Source organism: Dreissena polymorpha, chromosome 15 (genome assembly GCF_020536995.1).
Source record: "Dreissena polymorpha isolate Duluth1 chromosome 15, UMN_Dpol_1.0, whole genome shotgun sequence".
NCBI lineage: Eukaryota > Metazoa > Mollusca > Bivalvia > Myida > Dreissenidae > Dreissena > Dreissena polymorpha.
This window is the reverse complement of record NC_068369.1, coordinates 24,880,885-24,899,488: the sequence shown is the minus strand read 5'-3', so window position 1 is coordinate 24,899,488 and position 18,604 is coordinate 24,880,885. Positions and strand designations below refer to the sequence as shown.

The 18,604-nt window shown below is 34.6% G+C and overlaps 1 protein-coding gene across 2 annotated transcripts; it reads left to right on the top strand.

Annotated features, from left to right (window-relative positions):
• The first annotated feature begins 12,474 nt into the window (after positions 1-12,474).
• LOC127859492 (zinc finger protein 98-like) lies at positions 12,475-17,905 on the top strand. Of its 2 annotated transcripts, XM_052396973.1 has the most exons (3): positions 12,481-12,613; positions 13,078-13,152; positions 15,859-17,905. In XM_052396973.1, the coding sequence occupies exon 3, from the start codon at positions 16,198-16,200 to the stop codon at positions 17,128-17,130; it is 933 nt and encodes a 310-aa protein (XP_052252933.1). In that variant the 5' UTR covers positions 12,481-12,613; positions 13,078-13,152; positions 15,859-16,197; the 3' UTR covers positions 17,131-17,905. The 2 variants fall into 2 exon arrangements, with proteins under 2 accessions (XP_052252932.1, XP_052252933.1); XM_052396972.1 differs by lacking the exon at positions 13,078-13,152 and having other exon boundaries at positions 12,475-12,613.
• The last annotated feature ends 699 nt before the right edge of the window (positions 17,906-18,604 follow it).

Sequence of the window (18,604 nt, the reverse complement as noted above, 5' to 3'; positions counted from 1 at the left end):
GTGAATATCGTGTTAAATGGAATATTTTTTAATGGAGCTTATATAGAAAAGAATCAATAAACAATATATGTATTATACGTGTCACGGAAGAAACTATTTATGAATGATTTAAATAGTCCACTATCTGCTGCGCCTTAATGACGTAGTACAGGTCATTCATAATGCGAGGCTATTAATAGATTCGGGAAAACAACGCAATACAATAGGATTACGCTTGTTTATATTCTCAATTTATAAAACTTTGAACATGAGTTCAACAATAACTCAAGGGATACCCTAGACCACAACAAAAATGCTTCATTATCGCTTAAACCGAATATAAAAAACAATTAAATATAACAAGAATTATCTGTATCGTAATCTCGTTCATGCTTCTACAGTGGGGTTAAATTTGATATTTCTAGAAAATGTTCTTTTGTTCTCAACAGATAGCTGCAATCGTTTGTATTAACGGGTGCTACCAACGCAATAGTAGAAGGTTAAGCTTGTTTATATTCACAGTTCTCAATTTATAAAACGTTGAACATGAGTTCACCAATTACTACAGGTATACTATAGACAACCTCAAAAATGCTTTATAATCGCAAAAACCGAATATTAAAAAACAACTAAATATAGCAAGAAATATCTTTAAAAAGGTAGTCAGCGTAAATGCTGACTTTGAAATAAAGTTTGCAATTTACGTTTCTAAATAAATAAACTGAAAACAAAACTTTAACTGTGCTGACCTGAGCACAACATGATCATGGTGAGCTTTTGTGATCCCCTTTTGTCCCTCGTGTGTCGTCAACATTTGCCTTGTTAATTCTCTAGAGGCCACATTGATTGTCCAATCTTAATGAAATTTGGTCAGAATATTGGTCTCAAAGATATCTTGGATAATTCGAAAATGGTTACATTTGCTTAAAAAACATGGCTGCCAAGGGGCAGGGGTTTCGCTGTTGATCGCCACTGTCGCAAATGGCGCTAATTTTTTAAAAGTGGCTCTTATTTTTTTAAAGAGGCAAATTAAAAAAAAACTTATGGGGGGCATTTTTCCTTATATGGCTATAAATGGCTATTGTAAAATCTTGTTAAGACTCTAGAGACCACATTTATTTTCTGATCTTCATGAAATTTGGTCAGAAGAATCATCCCAATAATATCTTGGACGAGTTCGAAAATGATGCTGGTTGATTGAAAAACATGGCCGCAAAGGGGCGGCGCATTTTTCCTTATATGGCTATAGTTAAACCTTGTTAACACTCTAGAGGCCACATTCAATGCCCGGTCTTCATAAAACTTGGACGGAAGATTCATCACGATAATATCTTGGAAGAGTTGAAAAATGATGCCAGTTGGTTGAAAAACATGGTTGCCAGAGAACAGGGCATTTTTCCTTATATGGCTATAGTAAAACCTTGTTAACACTCTAGAGGCCACATTTATTTTCTGATCTTCATGAAACTTGGTCAGAAGATTTGTCCCAATAATATCTTGTTATCTCAGGTGAGCGACTTTGGCCCTTTCAGGCCCTTTTGTCTGGAGTTTATCGCAAAGGTCTGTGGTAGCTGATCAAGTGATGTGAAATGTGAGGATGGGTTTAAATGCAAAAAGCTCATCTAGTGAACAGTTTTTGTAGTAGACAACATTCATTTGGTCCATATGAATAGGGATTAATTAAAAAAAAACAACACAGTAACCTGAAAAAATCTTTGAAAAAAAAGATTTCATTATTAATACAATGAGATTTTAGAAAAGAAGAAAGATTGTATAATTCAGTGTTAAAAAATTAATTCCTATCGGAATTCTTTTTAAAAACTTTCTGTATGAAAGTCTAGATGTCAAGACATCAAAAATCATCAAGAGACAATCTAAAAATTAAATCCTTGATAAACAAAACTCAAGTAATGACTGACAATGTGTTTGTGTCATAAGATTATGCATGGCATATGACATGGAAATTAGAGGGGCTCATATTAAATCATCAGGTTCAAAGGGTATGATTGTTATTACTTGTTGCAATTGTATCGGGGGTATTTTCATCAGAAATTAAAAATCTTCATATTTACTTGAGGTACTACAACTGTAATGGGCAATATTCCAAAACCCAGTAAAAGTATTATTTTTTATAAACTTAATACCATATGTGGTCTTATTACACATTTTTAGGGTGGCTTTCCATGCAAAAAAAATCGTGATTTTTTTCTGTATAATGACCCATAATTTGAATTTTCTTCTAAATAAAATTACCCCTGGGGATAAATAAATTCAATTAACTAATATTTTTAGCATTTTTTGTTAACAAAGTCAATGTTTGTATATTTAGTGCAGGGTATGATTGTAGATGATAAAATAATATAATACAAGACAATTTAGTGATAACAATAATGAAAAAATCTGATTTATTATGTTATGTTAGTTACAAATACTCAAGCAAATTTGGTGAAACTTGGCATGCATATAAAAGGCAATGTAGGGATTAAGTACAACCCTTCATGTTTCACCGTATGTGATTGATCAGGTCACTGTTACTAAAATAGAAACAACAAGAGATTTGTTCGTCTGAAGCACAATGTATTAAGGGTGCTTTGATGAAATTGTATGCACTTATAAAGGGCATTATGGAGATTATGCAGTACCATATTTCTTACCCAAGTTGAAATCACTGTAACATAAAAATAAAAAAGAAATGCACACAATCTGACTCCTGTAATTACTGAAAAACTACTGATGGTACTGAAATACAAGAGGGCCATGATGGCCCTGAATCGCTCACCTGACTCATTAAGATCAGATGAAAACTATGACCTCTATTGTCTACACAATGTTTTTCTATGATTTGACCTAGTGACCTAGTTCCTGACTCTAGATTACCAAAATACAATCCCAATCCAGATTTCATCAAGATAAACATTCTGACCACAGTTCATAAATATTGGATGAAAACTGTGACCTCTATTGTCAAAACAAGATTTTTCTATTTATTTGACCTAGATTTTTACCCCAGATGACCCAAATACAATCCCACCCAGATTTCATCAAGAATTCTGACCAAATTTCATAAAGGTTGGATGAAAACTGTGATCTCTAATGTCTACACAAGGTTTTTCTATTATTTGACCTAGTGACCTAGTTTTTGACCCCAGATGACCCAAATAAAATCCCAACCCAGATTTCATCAAGATAAACATTCTGACCAAATTTCATAAAGATTGGATGAAAACTGTGACCTCTATTGTCTACAGAAGGTTGTTTTATTATTTGACCTAGTGACCTTGTTTTTGACCCCAGATGACCCAAATACAATCCCAAACCGGATTTCATCAAGATAAACATTTTGACCAAATTTCATCAAGATTGGATGCAAACTGTGACCTCTACTGTCTACACAAACAAATTGTTGACGGACGGACGCACGGACACACGCAGGCACGCACAACGGACGCCGGACATCACACGATTACATAAGCTCACCGTGTCACTTCATGACAGGTGACCTAAAAATATGTGTCGGAGATAAACATGAACAGTTGTGGTTAAAATTCCATAGAAACAAGGGCTGTTTGTAAAACATGTATGCCCCCCTATATGGGCTATAAGTTGTAGTAGCAGCCATTGTGTGAATACGTTTTTTGTCACTGTGAATGGTGGTGGTGGTGGTGGTGGTGGTGGTGGTGGGTGTAGTAGTAGTAGTAGTATAGTAGTAGTGGTGATAGTAGTTGTAGTAGTAGTAGTAGTAGTAATAGTAGAAGTAGTAGGGTAGTAGTAGAAGTAGTAGTAGTAGTAGTAGTAGTAGTAGACGTAGTCGTAGTAGTAGTAGTCGTAGTCGTGGTAGTAGATAGTAGTAGTAGTGGTGGTCAAAGTAGTAGTAGTAGTGGCAGTAGTATTAGAAGTGGTGGTGGTGGTGGTAGAAGTAGTAGTAGTAGTAGTAGTAGTAGAAGTAGTAGTAGTAGTAGCAGTAGCAGTAGCAGAAGCAGTAGCAGCATTACAAGACCAATCTTAAGAATGATCAAATGGGAACAGGTAACCTAGCACTGGCAGTAAATATGGGGCTCATTTACAGGTCAGATTTGGAATCTCTGCTGTAAAATGAGATTTTGAATGAATTAAAGGGAGGCAAATCTGTAATAAAAAGAACATGCATAAACCGTAGTTGTTTCCCTTCTTTGAACCATGCTAAATCCTTACAAGTTTGGAAAGAATTGGATGAAAAATTTGGACTTTATTGCATAAACACCATTTTCTCAATTCAAGGGGAGGTAATTCTGTACTTCATGGAGCAAAAATGCTCATTTTTTGTAGGGTTTGTGTCCTCATTGATATAAAGACACTGTGCAAATTTGGAAAGGATCGGACAAAAAATGTGAAAGATTTTTGAAAGTTTTCACAAAATAGGCAAAAACGAATAAACATGCAAAGTTCAACGAGCTCCTGCGGCCATGTTTTTTGAGGAATCAAATTTCTTTGAACAACTTTTTCAGGGGAGCCTTCAAAGGTCATCCCTGTGAATTTTTTTGAAAATCTGATGAGCGGTTTCTGACAAGAAGATTTTTTAAGGTTTTTACCATATATGGTCATGGCGGCCATCTTGGTTATGTGATCAAATTTTTTTTAACAATTCTTTTGTCCCATGACCTAGCGATGCTCCACATGAAATTTAGTTGAAATTGGCTCACTGGTTTAGTAGAAGAAGATGTTTACAAATTCTTTACAGACAGACGGACGGACGGACGCCGGACGCTGAGTGATCACAATAGCTCACCCCGAGCTATCGCTCATGTGAGCTAAAAACATGCAATTGAAATTTTCTTTCAAATCATTCGTTAAAGCGAGACTATACGATTTGTATATGTGTTAAATTGTAATATATTGATAAAAATATGTTACAATAAGACAAAATAGACAAGAAAAATTATGCATTGAAGACGAATTTCATAAAATGCAGCAAAGACAAATTAGCGCCCTGAGCCGATTGTGACGAAGATATTTCGTACATATTTGCCTACAATAACCGAAGCATTCGTCTTTTTATTAGAATCAGAGTTAGTGTTCGTGTGTCGTATGAATAGATCTAGTTGCAGGAATTTAAAATGAACCGTTAAACGTAATTTTGATTCACATCGTACACACATGATATACATGCTGGCGAATTCAACTGTACAGACATTTTCGACTTCAGAATTTAATATCTGGCTTATTTCGCATGTTTCAACACATGTTTTTCTTAACTTTTTTTTTAATTTATGTTGAAATATATGTATACTAAGTTTTTTCACATTACATATAAATTCATAAATATTTGACAAAATCGTATAGTCTCGCTTTAAAGTACTTACATATTTTTAGAACAACCTCATATAATACTTTTTCGGCGTAAGCTGTATTAAGCCAGCTTTTCACCCTGACTTGACCTTTGTAGGTGTCCAATAATATTCAAATAAAATTTCCCGCGGCTAGGTACGAATGAATACACTTCATTTATTCCATTGGCTGATTTGAGTATAACACCAGAACATTGGAAACATATCCGCGTCTTTGTAACACTGTTTTACTGCATGAAACAATTTTATCTCTAATGAAAAGGCTCAATAGATAGAACAGTTCTACAATCAATTTTCGACATAAATACAGTTTGTGTGTTCACCTTTTATTTTCAGAGAATTACCAGCGCAAAAGCGTTTATACTCAAGGCTAGATTCTCATATTTAGTACTTACTTGCATTGCATTTCAACCCGCGAGGTTTCGGGTCAATTCGCGGCCAGTGTGTGAAAGTCAGAGTTTATATACAGTACATCACCGGAGTTCTCAGAAGGGGTTGCGATCTTTTCATTGAAGGAAAAAATTGGAATCTATGCTATTTTTGTCTGATGGAGTAAATAGTTCGTTTAGTCGCTTTGTCGATATATCAATATTTTAGGCACAGCTGTTGCCTTGGTCGTGTACAGTTGGCGTAAACAAGCCGTCGTTTCAGCAGCAGAATTGTTACCTAACTTTAATGCATTGCATTCCAATCCGCAAGGTATCAAGGTCAGTTTGCGGTCAGTTGCAGAAATCTTTATATAAAAGCCGTCTCGTAAACTTTGTGCACTTGAAGTCTGTTTTGATCAGAAAGATACTAAATAAAGATATTCGGCGATATTATTGTGGTATGTCAATCATCGATTTTTAATATGTTTTCAATATTTGCATGATAAGGATTAATTTTGATAAAATTAATTAGAAATATTTATCCATTAAGACCAGTTTATTAAGCATGAGCACAATAATTCACTATACTATAATTATGCAATTAAATAAGATTCGAGTATTGCCGGCTGACCTATATGCACTCGTTTATTTTCATGTTTCTTGTGTTTTTCTATTCTGTAAATATAGATATCTGAGTAATAATATCACATAAAGCAAATAAGCCACGAAATCTGGCGCAACACCCCGTAATTGATTTGCTTGTGATGTAGCTAAGAACTGCGCAGAAAAAAGGCATCCGCTACTTTTTATCTCATAGAGATAACTTTTGATCGTTCATAAACATAGACCACAATCAACGCCGTATATCTTTTTTAAAGATATTTCTTGTTTAGAATAAGAGTCTCTAGGCAAGCCTTCAGCAATTTTTAAAATGAAAACATCACGTATTGCATCCTCACCACCCCTGTTATTAAGCATTGTCAAATACACAAGTTTTAGCCCTGACCCAGCAATATTTTCAGCCGTAGGCCTTTTCATTACACTTCATGAAATGAGTGGGCTCAATGCAGACAGTTCTGGGCTTTAGCACTGTTAAAATCTATTTTTATCCCACTTTTACAGCGAAATCGGTTGATTAAAGCCCCGTTGATTAAATTTCATCTATAATCAACGGCAAGGCTATAATCAATGGCACGAAATGACGTCATCAACTGCCGAACCGGGACTACTTTTTCCCACGCACCTCGTCACCTGTATTTGCAAAGTGCATCAATAATAAAAACAATATCAAAAGTTTGTCAATCTTAATGACCTTAAAACAAAGAAAAGTAGCAAAAAAACGTGTTTTTTGTCATTTATTTTTATTAAAACCTCTAGTACTAGATAAATTTAACACTATGCAAATAGGTTCTGTTGTTGTTGCTCCCCTTTGAAGAAGTCAGTTCGAGTTGCTCCCCTTTGACCGTAGAAAACAATCGTCTGGACCAAGAAATCCTGTGTTAATTTACAAGCTGTACTCGGATATGCGTCCATCTGATTTTTCTTCAAAGCATCTTTTCAACCTGGCAATACGCACAAATGACACTGCATCCCAGTGGTTCTTGCGTCAACAATTGGGTGTCAACAAGCTAGGTCAGATGCTGAAGGCCATGGCAAAAGACGCCGGCTTTCTCAAGCACAAGAGAATAACGAACCACTCAGTTCGCAAATTCCTGGTCCAAAAACTTCGAAATGCAAACATTACACCCACTGAAACCATGGCCATAACAGGGCACAAAAATGTCCAGTCCATAACCAATTATTCCAACATATCTGTTTAACAGCAGCAAAAGGGTTCATTCTTGCTCAGTCCAGTAAATGTAACAATTCAACAGATTCCTCTTGTTCACCTTCATGCACCGAAACTATGGCCGAAATGCAGCCTAGACAACCACTGTCTACCGTCGAACAAGTTGATCTTGATGTTCGCCCCACCCAGTCACTTCACCAGCAAATGTTTTTTCTAGTTCGAACAACTTTGCCTCAAAATTCTTTGGTTTCACTTTCAACATTCAAAATGTTAATGTATATTATTAGCTTAAATCCAAGTAATCTTTGTTATTTCGTCACGAAATAACCACATATTATAACAAAGAAGCAAATATTGTGCACCTCGTGATCGACTTGATAGTTTGATATCGAAAGTGAATTGTGTGTGGTGTTAGGCTACGTTGTAAACAAATGTAGTTCCTTGTAACAACTTAATGTCATATTGATATCATAAAACTTAAAGATTTGAAATTCAATATGATTAAAATTGTAATTAATAACGCTCGATACTTTGTTACAGAACGATATTCTGATTTAAAAAAATGATTATTTGATCAGCGGTTATTTTTGGAACGCGGAGTAATACACTGACCTTGGTTACACTACAGTCATTATCGAAGTACGACAAACACTCATGAAAACTTATTTTGTTTAAATAAAAAAAGTTTACTTAATAAAAAGTGGGATAAATAGAATAATAGGTCAGTGTTGATTAAAGATCAGGTTTATCATGCTCGGCACGAAAACGAAAAAGCACTCGCCAAGGCTCGTGCTCTTTGTTTTCTAAGCCTCGCATGATAAACCTGATCTATAATCAACACTAACCTATTATTCTCTATGTTTTACACAGCCAATGGGGAAAAGCTGTGGATCATTAGATCTTTTGAAGACACATTCACAAATTGGAGCAACATTCTAAGTGCTGCCACATCTGCCATAGCATCGTGTGCATTGTATGTTTCACCAAGCAATTGTAAAACTAAATCAACTTGCTTCAAGGACTGCTTTGGATACTGTACATTTTTCTGAATATTGATAGAGAATCAATATGTACCACAACACATACATAAACGTAGACAAAGTCTGATTTCATTGCGTTTATTTCTGCTTATTAACACAACACAAGTTTTCAATATTCGCAAAATAATCTAAACTGTAAGTTCAATGTAATGGCCTTTTGGCCCCATGACAATAACAACTTGTGTGACCGAACTGACCGGCCGTCCCTTGCTCTCTAACTAAATTTTTCTACTGACGAACAGTGTATTAATGTAGATTGGAACACCCAATGCTGACGTGTCAATTTCCGACGGGATCTTGTGCACAACTACATGCCCAAATGTAGCGAAGTAACATGATATGCGAAAGACAAATACGGAAGGTAGTCCGCTATTATTATGAAATCATACAACATTCAATCTGCAGGTTGCATACCTCATACAATTTAATTAACGTGATTAGCAATGATTAATTGATTTGGTGTGTTATTCTGGTCGGTTATGACGTTATTTATGATTACCATCTGTGTTGGTCATCTGATATCGTTCTGAAGCATGTATTCGCTAATTCATTAATTAGCTGGTCTCTTTGTATGTAAGAAATTGCTTATAGTAGGAATTTAAGCCAATTGAAATTTTGTTGTTTACAATTTTCTAATGCGTATTATATTTTGTATACTTATATTTAATATATTATTTAACTTGTTACGTCACAAATAAAAGCACAGTTTTACAAAATATCAATTGCACTAACATTTATCAAAATTGAAACAAAAATTGTTAAATCAAAACGACGACCATTATGAACAACTAAGCACACATGAAACTTTTCAAGCCAATGTATAATTCTTTCGACAGCCATACATATTGACACTGGCTGCACAACTGATCCAATGAATGTAATTGAATTGTCCCATCAGTCATTGAAATGCCTGTAACTTGTAAAGCCTCTTGACTTATTGGAACAGTTGGCGTGACGTATGTTGCGAACTGACTACCTGACTGGACTTCCACTTATGCATATGAGTAACGTAGTTGACATTGCAAGCTAGTAAAATATTGATATGCAATATCACATTTAGAATGCAACTAAACATAATATATTGGAATTTTATTTGGTTAATAATCATACTGCTGATCTACCAGCCACAAAATGTGTGAACTGCTGATCTACCAGCCATGAAATTTGTTTATAGAACAAAATCATGATGTTTTAAGAAGATTATTGTTATTTTTGACATGTTATTTTGGCTATTATTCAAGGATTGGGAAAATGTTCAGCTAAAATGGGCGAAAATGCTTGTATTTTGAATTGGGAATGGGTCAGACATTCTGACCCCAAGGATTTGTATATAAAGGCCTGCCAAACGTTGCCTCACTTACACTTGTGAGATTGGCGGTCAACAATTAGATAATTGGTTTTACAACACATTTTGTATGGTTTTATGTTTTCCATGTGTGGATGTAAAAAATGTATTGTTACCGCTGATAATCCAAATAATAGATTCGTACTTCATTTCATTTAAGATATCATCGCTAGCTGCAATTCTAGCTGATTCAGTCACAATTAACTTACTCTATCACCTCACCAGCTGGCTGTTCCATTATTTTTAAGTTCGTGTCCGATATTGTTTTGAGGTTTAAAGGGATCTTTTCACGCTTTGGTAAATTGACAAAATTGAAAAAGTTGTTTCAGATTCGCAAATTTTCGTTTTAGTTATGATATTTGTGAGGAAACAGTAATACTGAACATTTACCATGGTCTAATATAGCCATTATATGCATCTCTTGACGATTTTAAAACCTAAAAATTATAAAGCGTTGCAACGCGAAACGATTGAATAATTTGGAGAGTTCTGTTTTTGTCGTTAAATTTTGTGAAACTACGAAGATTGCTTATATAACGTATAAAATACTTCAAGTATATGTACTCGGCGGAATAGCTCAGTAGGCTAAAGCGTTTTTACTTCAGGACTCTGGCAGGACTCCAGGGGTCACTGGTTCGAAACCTGGTCCGGGCTATGTTCTTTTCCTTTTTTTTTTATTTTATTCTTGATTTTTTACTGGAGCTTTTACGATCCAATGTTTACATTTATCGATATAAAGCATTTAATGAATAAGTTAAAAAATGCCAAAATCTGTGAAAAGGCCCCTTTAAGATCATCTAGAAATGAGGCGACCCTAGAGATAATTTGTAAAACATCGTTTCATTGGGCATACTAAACACAACAACGCTACTCTAAGCCTATCAAAGTTTGTACTGGTTCCCTGTCTGGAAATAATCAGCGGAGAAACCAGATATCACAAAATTGATGATACTAACTGTCATGCAAAATACAATCAATAATTCACACGCTATCTAATCAGGTTTGTTAAAAGCTCCAGTAAAAAATCAAGAATAAAATTAATAAAGGAAAAGAACATTGCCCGGTCCAGGTTTCGAACCAGTGACCCCTGGAGTCCTGCCAGAGTCCTGAAGTAAAAACGCTTTAGCCTACTGAGCTATTCCGCCGAGTACATATACTTGAAGTATTTTATACGTTATATAAGCAATCTTCGTAGTTTCACAAAATTTAACGACAAAAACAGAACTCTCCAAATTATTCAATCGTTTCGCGTTGCAACGCTTTATAATTTTTAGGTTTTAAAATCGTCAAGAGAATTTAGTACTACTAAATTTACGAAATAATTTATTGTAAAGAGGTCAGCTAACTATCTTTCTACACAAGCCAAGCTCTGCGTAAATGTACGCACTTAAAATCTACATCAAAATACCTGATATTTTTACCAACTTTTCAAGCAAACAAAATTGTACAAGAACTCTTCTACCTAAGCCAAGCTCTGCGTAAATTTACGCACTTAAATAAATATCAAACCCTGGCAATTTTACAGACTATTTGAAGTTGTAAACAAAAAATTGTCCCAAGCACTGCGTAAATTTACGAACAACTTCATGGTAAACAAAACAGTAAAGTTATACTTTACAAATACAACATTTTTAGTCCCCTACCGGTTTCACCGGAGGGGACTTATGGTTTGCGCTCCGTCTGTCAGTCCGTCCATCAAACTTTTTTAGATCCTGCGATAACTTTAAAAGTTCTTAATATTTTTTTCATGAAACTTGGAACATGGATAGATGTCAATATTGACATTATGCACGTCATTTCATTTCGTTCCTATGTCAAAAATTATAGTTGCTATGGCAACAAATAGACTAAAAATACTGCTGAAATGGTGTTTTTCTGGATCCTGCGATAACTTTTAAAGTTCTTTATAATTTTTCATGAAACTTGAAACATGGATAGATGGCAATATGGACATTATGCATGTCATTTCATTTTGTTCCTACATCATAAAATTTTGGTTGCTATGGCAACAAATATATATATTTTTTAAATCTGAAAATGGTGGAATTTCTGACAATGGTGGAGCCGGTAGGGGACTAATATTTCCATACAATAGTCTTGTTCTAACTATCTTTCTACATAAGCCAAGCTCTACATAAATAACAATGAAAATCTGCAAAATACTAGCAACTGCAAAATACTTGATATTTTTACCAACTTTTCAAACAAACAAAATTGTTTAAAGCATAAGCCAAGCTCTGCGTAACTTTACACACTTAAATCAATATAAAACCCTGGCAATTTTACAGACTATTTGAAGTTGTAAACAAAAAATTTCCCTAGCACTGCGTAAATTTACAAACTAATTATTTGGTAAAAAAAGTTTGGTTATGTTATACTCTGAAATTCTAAAATACAAATTTTTCTGACTATCTTCCTACATAAGCCATGTCTTGCATAAATTTACGCACTAAAATCATCTAAGAAATACCAAATAATTTTACAAACTAATCAAAGTAATAAAAATTGTCCAAGCAATTCATTTATGTACGAATATATGGCAAAATATAGGAATATTATAGTTTGAAATTCATAAAACAACACTTTCTACTAAAAAATATGTCAGGAAAGTCTATTTCATCTTGTTCTAGTTCGCAGTGCGCAGGCTACTGTCCCCCTTCAAGAACACCCAGGTCATACAAGCTGAACACGGTTGACCTGCACACCTAACAGTGAAAATAATGAAACAAGTGATCACACATCCACCCACTTTCTGCCCGGAACAACAGGTTTTCCTTTGTATTATTACTGTTCAAAGGTTAACATTGCAGGATTAGTTTAAACCAATTTATTTTAGCTCAGTTGCATAGAAAGCCATAGGTTTATTTAAAATGCTTTCAAGTCCGTTTCTAGAGACTAGGACCAGTACTTGTTGTCTATGGGGAGATCTAAAGAACGTGCCCGCATTGTGGATCGAACCTGTTACCTCCTAGCAGGGCTTTTTCTGCCTATTTTGGGAAAAGGAGTCTGAACAAATTGGGAATTTTTTATCGACAAAATTGGTCATTTTGGGAATTTTTGCGTCGATGAAACGGCTCATTTGGGAAAAAATTGTGAATTTATCATGCTTAAATAATTCAGCGGTTTAACAAATAAATTTGTTTTTATTTTGTTATTTTGTCTTCTTTATATAAACAGATGCAATATTGGGCATGCTCAACGTTTATTCAAGTACTGCAGTTTTGTTTTTCAGTTACAGTTACACTCTGAGATAAGAACTGAACAGTCAAAACCTCATAGCAGATATTTTTGACCAAATCAAACACTGGTTAGTCACACAAGTTTTAAGACACTTCATTCTTGAAAAAAAAACATTAAGTATAAAAAGGGCACATAATTCTGTCAAAATGCCAGTCAGAGTTCCATTACTTTGCCTGCACAGTCCCCTTATGATAGTTAGTAAGTGTTGCAAGTATGAAAGCAATAGCTTTGATACTTAAGGAATAAAATGGACCTAAACACAAAACTTAACCAAAATTTTCAATTTTCTAAGTAGTAAAAGGGCACATAATTCTGTCAAAATGCACGCCAGAGTTATCTAACTTTGCCTTCCCAGTCCCCTCATGATAGTAAGTAAGTGTACCAAGTTTGAATGCAATAGCATTGATACTTTCTGAGAAAAGTGGACCTAAACGCAAAACTTAACTGGACGCCAACGCAGACGCCATGGTGATGACAATAGCTCATTTTTTTTTTTGAAAAAATAGATGAGCTAATAAAAACACAACTAAGAATTCATCCCAGCAAATGGAAATTGTTCAGTACTGTTGTCTCGCAACTTAATATATAAATTTGATGCTTGTTGTTACAATGCCATTGAGTTGTATTGTATAGATTACTTTATACGAATTGAATATGCATCTTTTTCATCTCTAATATTTCTATTCTTTTCAACTAGTTACAAAATACTATTAATAGATTACTGTACCGTTACTAAAATTAAAATGTGTTTCTATGCCTTTTTCACCTGTTAGTGCAATTTATTCATACTTTCATTGTGTATACATGTACATACTGGAAATGTGTCTTTTTTTTTCTTTTTGCAACTGTCATATATTTTTTTATATTTGCATTATTGTTTTTAAAACTAAGAATTACAAACAACTGAAGTCATACTTTAAAATTCGACGTTGGGTCATGCTCGACTCAAGGTAATCGGAGGAAATATTATTTTTTGGCAATGCAACTGGACTCTGATTGATGGCTGTCAGAAAATAGAAGTTTTTTAGTTGAAACCATTGTTACTATGTGCAAATGAGTGTCGCCGTTGAACTGGGCAAAAAAAATCATGAGTATAATATAAATTGTAGGAGCCACCTATCTACTAGTTCAAACTGTCCATGGCTAAGTCTAAGGTGCACAGTATGCCCCAAAACATGAATTTAACATTAGTAAGAAAGTGAAGAAACTTTCTGGACATAAACAACTTTACTGGGATTTGATTGACTTTTTTTATTAATATACAAAACTTTTACTACCCATTTCTTATTTTTCTTTCATTAGGAAGTTATGATTTATTTACTTTACAAAACTTATACTCTTCATTTCTAATTTTAACAGTGCTAAACAATAATAATAATTCAATTTTCCCAATTTCATGGTTTATTGCACTTTATCCCCAATCAAAAAGGCACAGGCTGTAAAGAATGACGCGAAGAAAAATCACTGTTGATATTTATTAGGGCTGTAACGATATATTCGAATTACTCAAATACGGCTGTGGAGTCGACGAGTCGTATTCGTTATTCGCCACCTCCCGAACCGTATATTTGAGGAATACAAACAACATGGTTTCGAGTTTGAAAGTTTAATCATCTTATTTTACCTTACAAATGAAGTTCATACAATAAACCCCTATATTTAAATGTTCTTCTCCTTATTCCGGCGTTTTTCATCATGTTTACTCCACCCACTATGTTACACAGTGAGATTAATCAGTGATCAGCAAAAATGGCGGGCACCAGTTGAATATTTAGGACATTGAATTGAAAAATCTTTCGATGGTTGTTTAATGTTTATTTAGGTAAATACAAGTGATTTGATGCTCTAACATACACACAAAGGATATGCAGATGGAATTTCTTTTTTGTTTATCTTTACGACAATGATTGTGAAACTTACCCATAGTTTCATACTATATAATGTCATGTCAAGTTGCTTAATTGTTTAACTCAAGGATTTTATTGGTACAAGTCATGTTTTCAAAACAAAGTTTAAGCAGTTCTAGTCAGTGTTTTGTTATTTCAAAGTGTTATATTTCATATTTTCAGTATGCAATGATACTCCATTAATCAAATTGACAAATACTCATAGTTTCATACTATATAAAGTCATGTCAAGTTGTCAGTATTGCTTTTGTTCATTGAAATTCATATTCGCGAATAAATATTCGTATTCGCCACCCTGCATTCCTGATACGTATCGTATTCGTCACCTAGTGTATTCGTTACAGCCCTAATATTTATTGTATTATTTATTGTTTCATGTTATAATTGACAGAAAACTGAGCTTCTTATATAACTTGGATAATGAAAACTACAGTGTACCATGTAAAATTTAAGTAATCACTATACCTGGTGTGAGTAAACAGAACAGCTATTGGAGTTTTTTTTTATTTTACAAAAATTTGATATGGGCTTAATCTCAATTATTACTACTAAATGATCTTGTACTGGTATTTTGCAGATATATGCATTTATTTTGCAAAATATATAAATTTATATAGACAATATATGTATTTTTTATTTTTCGCTTTTCGCTCGCCTGTGATTTAACAAAAAATATAATACAAATACATTTATTTTTATTTCCCCTCGCTCGCTCCATTTTTGTGAAGCAAAAATCCGTAGAACAAATCTTCAATTTGTCTTTTGACATTCAATTACGCTACATTCTGCTTTCGAAAATGAGGCAAATGCTGTGAGCACTTCATCTGTTAAGGTTTTACCTACTAATGTAAATCTTTCAATTGCAGGCATTTTAGTGACAGCTGCCAGTTCTGAATCTACTGATGATATGGATGAAAGGGGTTGTGGTGATAAATCAATTAAAATGGACTTAACTGCAAATCAATCCAGTGGTTTGTTAAGTGATGTAACATACAGTATGGACACAAAAAAAACATTTAAATCTCATAGCCATTAACACAAAGCTCAACAGTATTTCAAATGTTGAACATAATAAAAGTGAAATTTTACAAACTGTTACGGAAAAGCAATTAACAAATGCAATATTACAGAAGAAGAACACAAACACAAATGAAAAGGAGTACACTGGTGAAGTGTTGAATTATACTAGTAATAACAGTAATCACATGGAGAAACACATGAGGATACCTGCAGGAGAGAGACTGTACAAGTGTTGGGTGTGCGGTTATGAATGTAACCGGAATAGTCACATGAAGACACACATGAGGATACATACAGGAGATAAACCGTACAAGTGTGAAGTATGTGGTAATACATTCAACCAGAGTGGTCATTTTAAGATACACATGAGGATACATACAGGAGAGAAACCATACAAGTGTGAGGTGTGTGGTTTTGAATGTAACCAGGGTGGTTCCTTGAAGTCACACATGAGGATACATACAGGAGAGAAACCGTACAAGTGTGAGGTGTGTGGTTATGCATGTAAGGGGAGTAATACCCTAAAGAGACACTTGCAGAGACACATCAGGATACATACTGGAGAGAGAGAATACAAGTGTGGGGTATGTGGTTATGTGTGTAACCATAGCAGTGCCTTGAAGAGACACATTATAATTCATACAGGAGAGAGAGAGTACAAGTGTGAGTTGTGTGGTTATACATGTAAACAGAGTGGTAACTTGAACATACACATGAGGACACATACAGGAGAGAAACCGTACAAGTGTGCGGTGTGTGGTTCTACATTTAAACAGAGTAGTCACATGAAGACACACATGAAGATACATGCAGAAGAGAGACTGTATAAGTGTGAGGTGTGTGGTTTTGCTTGTAAACAGAGTGGTAACTTAAAGACTCACATGATGATACATGCAGAAGAGAGACTGTACAAGTGTGGGGTGTGTGGTTATGAATGTAACCTGAATAGTCACATGAAGACACACATGAGGATACATACAGGAGAGAAACCGTACAAGTGTGAGGTATGTGGTAATACTTTCAACCAGAGTGGTCACTTGAAGAGACACATGAGGATACATACAGGAGAGGGACTGTCCAAGTGTGTGGAAAGGCATTCAACCACAGTAGTCACTTGAAGACACACATGAGGATACAAACAAGAGAGAGAAAGTTTAAGTGTGATGTGTGTGGTTTTGCATGTAATGGGAGCAATAACTTAAAGACAAACATGAGGATACATGTACATACAGGAGAGAGACACTACACGTGTGAGGTGTGTGGTAATGCATTTACTTATATGGGGTCCTTGAAGAGACATATGAGAATTCATTCAGACAAGAGACAATAAATATGTTAGGTACATGCTTATGCGTGTTACACGAGTAACACCTTGGAAAGACACATGGGGATACACACTGAAGAGAGATTGTACACATATTGATTGTTATGCATTTCACCAGAGTACTACCTTGAAGACACTCAAGAGGATATATACAGGAAAGATAGTACAAGTGTGAGGTGTGTGGTTATATATTCAACCAGAGTACTAACTTAAAGAGATACGTGAGGATACATACAGGAGAGAGACTGTACAAGTTTGAGGTATGTGGTAATACATGTAACAAGAGAGATTACTTGAAGAGATACTTGACGATACATACAGCAGCTTGAGGTTATGCATTTACCCCGAGTGGGTCCAAAATGAGACATATGAGGACACATGCATATGAGACTATAAATCTGTGAGGTGTGCTTATGTGTGTAACACGTAAAACATTGAACACACATATGAGAATACATTTCATGAGAGAGAGCACAAGTGTGAGGTGTGTGGTTAACCAGAGTGTTACCTGTTTTCTTCATCAAGCTGTTATGATACTGCATATGGTTGGGGTTTTAGATCCGGGGGGGGGGGGGGGGGGGGGTAACCTTTTTATTTACAGGTATATAGGGGTGTGCCGATTTTATGGGGTGTGTTTTCCGACTAAAATTATAGATATGTGTATGGTTTTGAGCATCTAAGTATAGATATGGGTATTGAAATCAGAAATTTGCTTGTATACTATATAAATCATTAATGCATATAGATTTGAAAGTATCAGTATCAAAATGGGTATGAAAAATGTAATTCTTGTATATAAATGGGTATCAAAAAATAAATTTCAGGAGCGGGAAATATATAATAGCAAATTCAATAAGTATACTGTATTGTTATGAAATATATTAAAATTCTAGTATGAAATATGTCCACTTTATCAAATTCTAGTATATAAATGGGTAAGGACTCAACATTAATGTTTGTCCTATTGCCCCTGGCAAGTAAAAGTTGGGTCCTGGCAAGTTATTTTACAATCTAGTTGTCTGCCCAGGCAAGTGCACAAAAGAACAAAGAGCATTTAATTTAGACTTAAATTAGACTTAAATTGCTGTTATCATTTTGTTAAATGTGCCCCAAAAAAGGTTTTGTGGTGTATCATTTTGATCTTTATTAAAAAATATGAGGTTCACAGTTTATGTGATATTTCATGTTTGGGCAAGCGGCTTTACGTTCAGGGCAAGTAGATTTTCTAAGTACTTGCCCGGAAGGGCAAGTTGGATTTTAGGTTAATG

Excerpts from the sequence above, each read along its gene's own strand:
- LOC127859492 (XM_052396972.1), top strand. The coding sequence starts at position 16,198 with ATGGAGAAACACATGAGGATACCTGCAGGAGAGAGACTGTACAAGTGT.